The following is an 11,789-nucleotide window of genomic DNA, read 5'->3' as shown; positions in this document are numbered from 1 at the left end:
AGCACCAGGGCCTCATTGCCTCCTCGCCCCCACCCACGAACCAGGCAGGGCTCGTACCATTCTCCTGCACTTGGCCATGCACATCCCCATCTCCTCCTGCCCAATGAAGAGCCCTGAGCAGTGTGTGAAGGGAAAGGATCTCCCTTCCCAGGGGCTGGGGGTCAAGGCCTGACCCTTGTGCTTGGTGAAACACATCCAGATTTTTGACATATCAGTGTGCCTTGACATTGCCTTTGTTTCCTTGCCCTCACTGCCTCCAATGCTCTGCTCTAACGAGCTCCAAGGGAGGCTGTGTCAGTGCTGGCCCTCAGGGGGACACTGCAGGAAACTTGCCTCTGACTTGGACTCCTTGAGAGATGTCTTCAATTGTCTCTCAGTGCCTGAGGTTCGTGGGCTCCTCAGCAGAGCCCCCCGAGGGGGAATTCCAATGCCTTGGGCTGGGCGTGTGGTGCTGAGCTGGGCCGGGCTCGTGGGACAGAGAGAGCTCGTGGCAAGAGGGCCCTGGTGCAGAGAGACAGCTGTGCCCAGGAGCAGCTCCTGTGCACAGCGCAGCAGGGCTGGGGGCTCTGACCGCAGCTGGCACGGGGACAGGAGAGAAGGAGAGAGGGCTTGGAGGCAGTGAGGAGCGCAGCAACAGAGGGCAGCGTGTGGCAGGACAGATCTGCAGGCTGTTGGCACCGTGAGTCTCTGGCAGCAGGGCCATGGAGGTGGGGTTGCCAGAGGGGTCTTCTACAGCTGGCACATCCGATGCCTGACAGCATCTGTCGGGATGGGTCTCTCTCTTTCTCCAATATGAAGTAGACGCTGCCATTCCTCCTGGCTTCTCCACCTGGCCGTGCTGCTGCTGCTCTTGTTCCCAGGCTGCCTGGGGATGGGGGTTTCACCTGCCCATGGAGTGAGCCCTCGGGGTACTTGGGGGAAGGGGAGTACGGGGACAGGGTGAGGGGTCTGGAGATGGGCACTTGGAGCCTGGATTCCTTTGCTCCCGGAAGTGTCCAGGTTTTTTAGGCACAGGAACAAACACCGCAGGGAAGTGGTCACAGTACTGAGGCTATCACAATTTAAGAAATATATGGACAACACCCTCAGACATGTGGACCAATTTTTGGGTGCTTATATACAGATTCACGGGTGGGATTTGACGATCCTTGTGGAACCCTTCCAAGTCAGGATATTCTATGAGTCTATGACTCTATGAACCTCTGAGTGCAATTGTCCTGCATCTCAGGTGGATGCCAGTACAGGGCAGCTGTGACCAGCTGTAATGGACAGACTGGCTGGCCTCTCTAAAGAACACTCTGTATTGAAGGGACAGTCCCTTTGCCTCTGATGATCCACAGGTTTTCTCTTGGATTGTAGCAGAAATGCCCAAGATTTCTGCCTTAGAAAAGGTCCTCAGGATTGGGGTGGGCAGCTAGACAAAAAAAAGTACAAAAATAAATCCCCGCAGCCATGCTCTGCAAATGGATGAATTGTGAGCAACAATATGGAAAAGCTCTTTATTAGCAGGTGACTTGAATGTGAAATGAGCCAATGTTCCTCTTAACCTCTTGTTGTTGGGCAGGACTGCCTCATGTGTTGCTCACAGCAGAATCCCCTATTCACTGGGATATCCTCAGGCAGCGTCAGTAAGACCTCCTGAAAGGCACCTGCCAACTGTAATCCTGAAAGAGGACAGTCATTACATTGGATTAATTGAGAAAGAGAAAAAGATTTTCTCATAAAAGTTTTTGGATTTATTAATGCTTTTTATCCCCCTGGGACAGAAACGCATGCCAAGAACCAGCAAATGCCCAACAGCAGCTCTGTGAGCGAGTTCCTCCTGCTGGCATTCGCAGACACGCGGGAGCTGCAGCTCCTGCACTTCGCGCTCTTCCTGGGCATCTACCTGGCTGCCCTCCTGGGCAACGGCCTCATCCTCACCGCCGTAGCCTGCGACCACCGCCTCCACACCCCCATGTACTTCTTCCTCCTCAACCTCGCCCTCCTCGACCTGGGCTGCATCTCCACCACTCTGCCCAAAGCCATGGCCAATGCCCTCTGGGACACCAGGGCCATCTCCTATCAGGGATGTGCTGCACAGGTCTTTCTGTTTGTCTTCTTGATTTTGTCAGAATTTTATGTTCTCACCATCATGGCCTACGACCGCTACGCTGCCATCTGCAAGCCCCTGCACTACGGGAGCCTCGTGGGCAGCAGAGCTTGTGCCCAGATGGCAGCAGCTGCCTGGGGCAGTGGCTTTCTCAATGTTGTCCTGCACACGGCCACTACATTTTCCCTGCCCCTCTGCCAAGGCAATGCTGTGGACCAGTTCTTCTGTGAAATCCCCCAGATCCTCAAGCTCTCCTGCTCAGACACCTACCTCAGGGAAGTTGGGGCACTTGTCTTTACTCTTTCTTTAGTGTTTTTCTGTTTTCTTTACATTGTGCTGTCCTATGTGCAGATTTTCAGGGCAGTGCTGAGGATGCCCTCTGAGAAGGGCTGGCACAAACTCTTATCAATGTGCCTCCCCCACCTGGCTGTGGTCTCCTTGTTTGTCAGCACTGCCATGTTTGCCTACCTGACGCCCCCCTCCATCTCTTCCCCATCCCTGGACCTGGTGTTTGCATTTTTGTACTCGATGGTGCCTCCAGCAGTGAATCCCCTCATCTACAGCATGAGAAACCAAGAACTGAGAAATGCACTAAGGAAATTACTTTCATAGGTACTCCTGAAGCATCAGTAATATCCTCCCCATCCTAACACTACTGAGAGAATTTCTCACAAAATGTTTTCTGAAATTGTTTTGTCTTATTTTTAAAATGTGTGATTATAATATTTTATTTTAAGAAAATTTCTTCTTATCTTCCTACCTGGTAGGTAGGAAGCGCAGTTTTGCAGAGGTGCAGAGCCGATGGGTACGTTGTGGAGGATGATCCTAAAGACCTTTGTGCCCTTTTCCCTCCTGACTACAATGCCACTTCCTTCTCAAGACTAGAGTAGCCAACAGAGGTGAGACAGATACTCTGGGATCAAGAATGTTATCAGAGAGCTGATCCCAATAAGATATGGGTAGGTCAGGAGCAGCCTGGACAAGAGAGATGTGAGATTTTGGGGTGAGAATAAGAGCTTGGCCAGCAGAAATTAATGATTTCATAGAGGTAAGAGGGTTCATGTAATGCAGATGCTGTGGTAACACTGACTTAAAACAGTCACGTATGGCCCTTACCTTACTTGAACCAGGAATTTTAATGTCTAAACCTAAATGCTACTACATCACTGTGACAGGAATCCACTTTCTCTCTTGCTAACCCTAATGCCTTCCCTTAACACTAAAATTAAAAAGGTCTCTTTAAACCTAGACTTCTAGGCAGACCTAAAAAACCCTAAATCAGAGAGCTTGTCCATACCTTAACGACAGACCTGACACCACAAGCAGAACACCAAAGATTCCCACTAAAACTTTGCTTAATGTCTAACCCAGAAAGTGAAAAACCGGTACTGAGGGGTCTAGAGAGAGGTCAGCTCTGCCTCAGGATCCCCTGCCCCAGCAGGAGGAATGTGACTGGGGCAGTGACTGGGAGGTCACTTCTGTCTCTGCAGCTGATAGGGCAGCAGCAGGAACGTGTCACGCAAAGGGACTGTGAGGTCCCTTGTGTCTGGAGGTGGCAGGTCAGCCTTAGCTTCTCCCTGGGATGGGCACTTTGGGGCTGACATCTGCCAGTGGCCCTGCTAGGCCAGCAGAAGGCCCCTGCTTGGCATGCTGCCTGTGGGATCCCCTCTGCCTCCATCCCCAGGAGGACCCAGACACAAAGAAGGCCCGCAGAGGGCTTGTCCTGTCCCTTCTGCTTGAGGCCAGGACTGGACAGCAGGAGGCACAAGGCTTGGCTGTGTCTAGCCAAGAAGCTGCAAGGCCAGCAGCAGGCCCAGGCCTTGGAAGATGCTGGTGAGCATCTATGATGAGACTCTAGCTTTGTGTTTCAAGGAACAGCTGGTAAGGGTTGATGAGACACTGGTGAAATGATGGAAATGCCGGGATGAGAGCAAGGTGGTGAACAGAGATGGGTGTCTGCAGACTTCAAGGAAATAGGATAAAATGTGGGACAGCATAGGAAAGCCTGCAGAGGAGAAGGCAGAGGGTGCTGGCAGGAATGGAAGGCCCCAACAGCCCTGACGTTTCTGTCCCTTTGCCTAGAGCTTCTGAGGAGACGAGATAGAGTCATTGCAATGGGGCCTCACTGCTTCCTTGATACCTTGTGCAGGGGTGGGGAGGTGTCCTAATGAAGTTCTTCTCGTGGCATCACACTGCCCACCACATCATACAGACCCCAAGAAGAGCCCTGAGCCAGACGTGGGGGTGCAGGATCTCCCCTCCCAGGGGCTGAGGCCAGGCCTTGGCCCTTCTGCTTCACCAAAACCAACCAAGACTTTTCTCAGCACAGCGCTTTGCCTGTCTGCAGTCATGGCCTCCAATTATCTGCCCTAACAAGTCCCTGGGGAGGCTTTGTTAGGAACAGCCCTCAGTGGGGCCCATTAATACTCGAAGTCACTTCAACTTTTCCTTCTGACTTTACCTTCTCAAGCGGTTACATTATTCTCCTCTCAGTACCTGAGCTTCATAGACTGAGCACCAAAATACACCATGGAACTCATTAAAACAGAGAAAGTTCTAAGCAGTCATATCTCTCCCAGAATTTTCTTCAAGTCATCAAGACTTATAGAGCAAATTGGAGAGCTTTCATGGTGTAGTTAAGGACTAAGATTTCAAGAAGCACCTGAAAAAAATCTTTTCTCATCTTAAAGGATGCCTTTAGCTGGATTTCAGTTTGGAGCATTATTCTCTAACTGATATTGATCCAGGGTATCTCCTTTGGAGACCTGCATAGGGAGGAAAAGAAGACTCTTGAGGTCTGACACTGCATGGAGAACCTTGCTCCTCACCACCCCAGCCCTGACATTTCTCTCTTTGGCGCTTGCATCACTTCTCCTTCCACCAGACTTTGGCACAGAGGTCTGCAGCTGGGTGTTACAGCTCCTTTGCACCAGCTTCCTCCTGCTTGCCATAGAGACCTGGATGCACACAGGCACAGAAGGGTTTCTCCTTATTTCAAACCAAACAACAGGAAAACATGCAGCAATCTTCCAAAAGCAAAGCAAGCTCCTCATCCTGTATGCCTCCTGTGAGGTTTATGTTCCCAAAAGGATGACTGGACCAGAAGTCTTTTATACTGATAGACCAGAAATTGTAAGTGTTAAGATTAGAATTAATCCATATGATATTAATTCAATGATAAATGATGATGAGCTTTCTAAGGACACAATTAGACAGACTGCAGATAGCTGGGCAAGCTTCAACTCCCTGAAGCTCAAAGCAGCACCTGGGTTGGTGAGGGCGGTCTGAGTGATCCAGGAGGAAGGGGAGGGCAAGCCAGGAGAACCATGGGAAGTGCATAGGTCCAGACAGGCAGCTGGAAAGGGGACATTCAGCATGGACTGTTTAATCGAGACAGGTGGATGTACCTGGGAGATGAGGGAGCACACCATGATAGACAAAGCGATGACAATGCAAGTACAGGTGAACACCAGTATTTCTTTTTCTGTGATGAAAATACATCCTGAAAATGCCTATTTCTTCATGAGAGAAACTACACTGTGTGACATTTTACGGAAGGGATTGAATCATTTGAGGTAATGAGTAGTTGCTTTATGACTTAAGTCCTGAAGAAAATACTGGGTACTGAGGCAGAGCTTTGCTGTCTGACCATAAGCAACCAGTGCCAAGATCTTCAGAGTAGTTTACTCACATTTGAAATATTTCCTTGAAATCACATTTCCTGGTTCTGCTTTCAATGAAATCATTAGGCCTCCAGAGGCTCTGGTGCATTTAGAGTAATTCCCTGGAATGGAAGCTGTCTGAAAGGACCTGCAGGAGACCAGAGCCCGTTGGTGGATAAGGTGGGGACAGGTGATGTTTCCCGGGCACCTCCACTGCCAGCAGTGGTCTTTCTCCTTGGAACTGCGGCCCAGCCAAGCACTGGAAACCCCTTCAAGGCAAATTCTTTCTTCAGGTGTTTCTTTGGATAGTCCTAAATTTGAAATGGCCATTGGGATCCCAAGACATTCTCCCTTCTTTCTAGTAGACACCTAAACATCCATTTACCGTCCTAAGTCATGTGTGGAAAACTCAGCCTGAAAGACTCAAGAGCAGGACACTTCCAAAGGCTGAGGCAGAACCCATCAGCTTGCCCCACTTTGGGGAATCATCCCCTTCCTGCTAGGGATATCTACTTATAGCAGAGCATTGGAGTCAGTGAGGACAAATAGAGAAATACAATGTGAAGTTGACCCTGATGTCACTTTTCCAAACTGGATGTGTTTCACCAAGGACAAGAGCCAGGCCTTGACCCCCAGCCCCTGGGAAGGGAGATCCTTTCCCTTCACACATAGCTCAGGGCTCTTCGTGGGGCAGGAGGAGATGGGAATGTGCATGGCCAAGTGCAGGAGAATGGTACGAGCCCTGCCTGGTTCATGGGTGGGGGCGAGGAGGCAATGAGGCCCTGGTGCTTTACCGATAAGCTGTCTCCTCCTCGGCCTCAGTGGCAGAGACAACAGCCAGAGCCAAGGACACAAAGCCCTGGGTCCTGTTGGGACTCTCAGCCTTGTCAGAGGCCTCTGTTCTCTCCACCCCAAGCTATCTGAGGGACTAATTTTTGTCAAAGGCAAGGTATAAAAATAAAAATTTCTTTATATGTTAATAAAGGAGGATTAAGGAGAATCATCATCCGTTACTGGATATGAGGGAAACCTGGTGACAAGAGACGAGGTAAAGGCACTAAATGTCTTCTTTTCCTCAGGCTCTAAGAGCAAGACCAGTTGTTCCCCTGGACATTTCTTCCTCCTCATGGCCAGTGCCAACCTTCCAAGGTGCACCTTCTGACAGTTTTTTCTCTCCTTCTCTTTCCTTCTACCAAAGAAAGCTCCATCAGGGTGGAAACCACTCCTGAAGGAGGCATCCCAAGCCATCAGGCTCCTTGCGGCCTGTCAGCCAAGCAGACAGAAGTCACCTCAGCAGCATCTTCCAAGGCCTGGGCCTGCTGCTGGCCTTGCAGCTTCTTGGCTAGACACAGCCAAGCCTTGGGCCTCCTGCTGTCCAGTCCTGGCCTCAAGCAGAAGGGACAGGACAAGCCCTCTGCGGGCCTTCTTTCTGTCTGGGTCCTCCTGGGGATGGAGGCAGAGGGGATCCCAGGGTCAGCATGCCAAGCAGGGGCCTTCTGCTGGCCTCGCAGGGCCACTGGCAGATGTCAGCCCCAAAGTGCACATCCCAGGGAGAAGCCAAGGCTGACCTGCCACCTCCAGACACAAGGCACCTCACAGTCCCTTTGCGTGACACGTTCCTGCTGCTGCCCTATCAGCTGCAGAGACAGAAGTGACCTCCCAGTCACTGCCCCAGTCACATTCCTCCTGCTGGGGTAGGAGATCCTGAGGCAGAGCTCACCTAGGGGAAACGTAGCTGACATACAGAGCCCCCTCCGTATATGTTTTTCACTTTCTGGGTTAGAGACTAAGCAGAGTTTTAGTGGGAGTCTTTGGTGTTCTGCTTGTGGTGTCAGGTCTGTCGTTAAGCTATGGACAAGCTCTCTGGTTTAGGGTTTTTTAGGTCTAACAATAATAATAATAATAATGATAACAGTATTACTAATAATAATGTGTACGAAACAAGTGAAGCACAATGCAATTGCTCACCACCCGCTGACCAATGCCCAGCCTATCCCCGAGCAGCCGACGCCCAACCCCGGCCAGCCACCCCTATATATTGTTTAGCATGACACCAGATGGTATGGAATACCCCTGTGGCCAGTTGGGGTCAGCTGTCCTGGGTCTGTCCCCTCCCAGCTCCTGCTGCACCCCCAGCCTGCCCGCGGGCAGGACAGAGCGAGAAGCTGAAAAGTCCTTGGCCTGGTGTAAACACTGCTCTGCAACAATTAAAACATCAGCATGTTATCAGCGCTCTTCTCATTCTACTCCAAAATATAGCACCCTACCAGCTACTATGAGGGAAAATTAACTCTGTCCTAACTGGAACCAGGACAGTTGTCTACCTTTGCGTGGTCTCGCACAGGACCTTTCTGTTGTGGGGTTGCTGAGAGCCGAAGCAGAGCAGGTGCCGATGGCTGCCACAACGGTGCACCGGCAGCAATAGCGCACTGACCTCCAAGTCCTCCAAGCTCAGGAGCTGTGTATTCCTGTGAGCAAAAAGTCAGGCAAAGGGGGCAAGAGTCCTGCTTGGATGATCAAGGAGATCCTGGAGTGACTGAAATGGAAGAAGGAAGCATACATAAGGTGGAAAAGGGGACAAGCCACTTGGGAAGAATATAGGAACATTGTCCGAGGATGCAGGGAATCGACAGGGAAGTCCAATGCCCATTTGGAGTTAAATCTTGCAAGGGGTGTCAAGGACAACAAAAAGGGCTGTTTCAAACTCATCAGTTGCAGAAGGAAGACAAAGGAAAATGTGGGCCCACTGCTTAATGAGGTGGGTGCCCTGGTGACAAAGGACAAAGGGAAGGCAGAATTACTGAATGCCTCCTTTGCTTCAGCCCTCACTGCTAAGACCAGCCCTCTGAAATCTCTGACCTTAGGGACAAGGGAGGAACTCTGGAGAAACGAGGACTTTCCCTTGGTTGAAGAGGATCAGCTCAGAGATCTCTTAGGCAAACTTGACACCCACAAGTCCATGGACCCCGATGGGATACATCCATGAGTGCTGAGGGAGCTGGCGGATGTTACTGCTGGCCCACTCTCCATCACCTTTGAAAGGTCATGGAGAACAGGAGAGGTGCCTGAAGACTAGAAGAAAACTCATGTCATGCTGGTCTTCAAAAAGGGCAAGAAGGAGGCCCCAGGCAACTACAGGCCGGTCTGCCTCACCTCCATCCCTGGAAAGGCGATGGAACAGCTCATCCTGGAGGTCATCTCCAGCATGTGGAGGAGAAGAAGGTGATCAGGAGCAGTCAGCATGGGTTCACCAAGGGAAACCGTGCTTCACCAACTTGATAGCCTTCTATGATGGACTGACTAGGTGAGTGGGTGAGGGAGAGCAGTGGATGTTGTGTACCTTGACTTCAGCAAGGCTTTCAGCACTGTCTCCCATAACATCCTCACAGGCCAGCTCAGGAAGTGTGGGATGGATGAGCGGTCAGTGAGGTGGATTGTGAGCTGGCTGGATGGCAGAGTTCAGAGGGTTGTGCTTAGTGGAGCCGAGTCTAGTTGGAGGCCTGTAGCCAGCAGTGTCCCCCAGGGATCTACACTGAGTCCAGTCCTGCTCAACTTATTTGTCAATGACCTTGATGATGGAATAGAGTGAGTGCACCCTCAGCAGGTGTAAAGATGTGCTGTGTTTTGGGTCAAAGTGGTCTCGCTGCGTAGCATCACTGCCATGGTTGCCTGCCTGAAGCCTCCCTCCATCACCTCCCCATCCCTGGACCTGGTGGTTTCAGTTCTGTACTCAGTGTTGCCTCCAGCAGTGAAACCCTCCTCTACAGCACGAGGAACAAGGAGCTACAGGAGGCACTGAGGATGTTATTCTAATATACAGCATTTCCCCATCAATGAGGTACCTGCACATCTTCCTCACATATACCCGGGCAAGGCAGAAACACCTTTGTTCATGTATTTCAAAATTGCCTTTCTTTCTTTGCAATATCATTCCAATTAAAGTATTTTTTCATCTCATTTCTATCTCACTTCTTCTACCTTTTATTTATTTATTTATTTATTTATTTATTTTTAACCCAGAGACCTGATGTACAGGTGCTGATAAGCTCTTGGTAATTAACGAAATAAAGGAACCAGCAGGTAGTCATTTTCTGTGACTCTTCTTTCTCATGATTTCTCTTCAGTTACAGCAGAGGTTGTGGGATTGAAGAGCCCAGCTGCAATGTGGAGGAAAAGCAGAGATGTGGCTGAGGGACTCGAAGTATTTTCTGCGGTAGTCTGTACCAAAAAGTTCTCCTAGGCCTCTGAATTCAGTAAAAGAGATCAAGCATGAGAAGAGCATGTATTGAGAGGAAGGCCATGAAAAGCCACCAGGACAAGGGTCAGTTTCTGCCCCTGCAGGGGACTGAGCCTGGGCAAGGCCCAGCTTGGGAAGCAGCCCTGTCGGACGTTCTTGGTGGGCAGTGAGCTGGGCAGGAGGCAGCCGTGTGCCCTGGCAGCACAGGAGGGAAGGCTGAGGGGCACCTCACCGCTGCCTGCCAGGAGCTGCAGGGACGTCAGGAAGAGCCCAGGGCCAGGCTCTGCCCCGTGGTGCACAGGGAGCCCTCCTCCTGCCACGCCGCATGCGGTGGCTGCAGCAGAGGGGACCCCCAGCCAGCCCCTGCATGGGGCTCTGCCACCCGCCTCGCCCCAGCCCTCTCCAGCGCCCTCCTCGCTGCTCTCTGATGCAGCCAGCACCTCCCCGTGCGTGCTGGCCAGCACATCTGCTGAGGGCCAGTGCGGCTGCTGCAGGGGCAGGGAGCTCAGCATGGCCCTTGCAGCCCCCTGCCCTGGGCCTGCCTCTGTCCTTGCCCTCGGCCCCAGCCTTGTCTCTGCTGGCAGGAGCGCTCTTGGCATGCGCTTCCTGGCCTCCCCTCACCTGCGCACAGCTGCTGCCCACTCAGGCTGCTGGCACAAACGTGTCCTCACAAGCAGCACCACCCCTTGGGCTGCTTCTCCTGGCCTCCCCCAGCTACTGCCTTGGGTCCTTGGCTCTCCTGGGCCCCAGCTTCTGCACCCAAATGTGTCCCTTGGCTGTCAGCTCCCTCTCTGCTGCCCCATGGGGTGACATAGCCAGAGTGGGACGTTACCCTTATTTGATATAGTTTTGTGTAATTCTCATTGGTGATGCCACAAAAAGACTTTTATTCCAACAGTGATTTACACCCAACTTCATATTAGGCCACAACTCTTCGTTCTTCACTCTGCTTCAACTCCTGGATGAACTGGAATAGGTCTCCTTGTTTACTCTGAGGCACAATGCAATGCTTTTTGCCTTCTGTCCCTACAGCACAATATGTGTGACTTTCCCTTACTCTGCGCATTGACCTGATGGGTCATTTCACATTTTTCTCTTTCAAAACCTCAGGTAGACAGGGATCATTTCCAAAGCGGGGCAAGCTGATGGGTTCTGCCTCAGCCATTTGAAGCGTGCTATACTTGAGTTTTTCAGCCTCAGTTTGCTAAAGATGACCCAGGAAGCTAAACAGATGTTCACCTGTCTAGTAGGAATAAGGGACAGTATCATGGGTTCCCAATGGCCATTTTAAATCTAGGGCAAACCCAGGAACGCACTGAAGAAGGGGTTTGTCTTTGAAGGGGTTTCCTGTGCTGGGCTGGGCTGCAGTTACAGGGACAAAGACCACTGCTGGCAGTGGAGGTGCTCTAGGAACTCCACCTGGCTCCACCTCATTTTCCCAAAGGGCTCCAGTCTCCTGCAGGTCTTTTCTGACATCTGCTGGTTTAGGGAAGTGCCTCAAACACAACGGGGCCACAGGAGGTTTTCCATGGTTATGCTTATGGTCAGACAGCAAAGCTCTGCCTCAATACCCTGTAATTATTTTGTACTTAAAAATAAAGTAAGTACTCATCAGCCCAAATGATTCAATCCCTTCTGTTAAATGTCTCACATTAAGTGCAATTCCTATCATGAAGAAATGTGAATTTCCATTATCTATATTCATTGCAGGAGAAGAAATACTGGTGTTCACCTGTACCTGCTTTGTCATCGCTTTGTCTATCATGGTGTGCTCCCTCATCTTCCAAGAACAAAACCC

General features: G+C 51.0%; 1 protein-coding gene across 1 annotated transcript; it reads left to right on the top strand.

Moving 5' to 3' along the window:
* The first annotated feature begins 1,789 nt into the window (after window positions 1-1,789).
* Window positions 1,790-2,704, top strand: LOC136787661 (olfactory receptor 14J1-like). Its single transcript, XM_066984974.1, has one exon. It carries the CDS (start codon window positions 1,790-1,792, stop codon window positions 2,702-2,704), a length of 915 nt encoding a protein of 304 aa, XP_066841075.1.
* Window positions 2,705-11,789: the final 9,085 nt, after the last annotated feature.

Source organism: Anser cygnoides, chromosome 30, assembly GCF_040182565.1.
Source record: "Anser cygnoides isolate HZ-2024a breed goose chromosome 30, Taihu_goose_T2T_genome, whole genome shotgun sequence".
Taxonomy (NCBI): Eukaryota; Metazoa; Chordata; class Aves; order Anseriformes; family Anatidae; genus Anser; species Anser cygnoides.
The sequence above is the reverse complement of the archived record's forward strand: the minus strand, read 5'-3'. Positions and strand labels throughout refer to the sequence as shown.

Bases quoted from the DNA above. Each gene is read 5' to 3' on its own strand.
- LOC136787661 (XM_066984974.1), top strand. From the start codon at position 1,790: ATGCCCAACAGCAGCTCTGTGAGCGAGTTCCTCCTGCTGGCATTCGCA.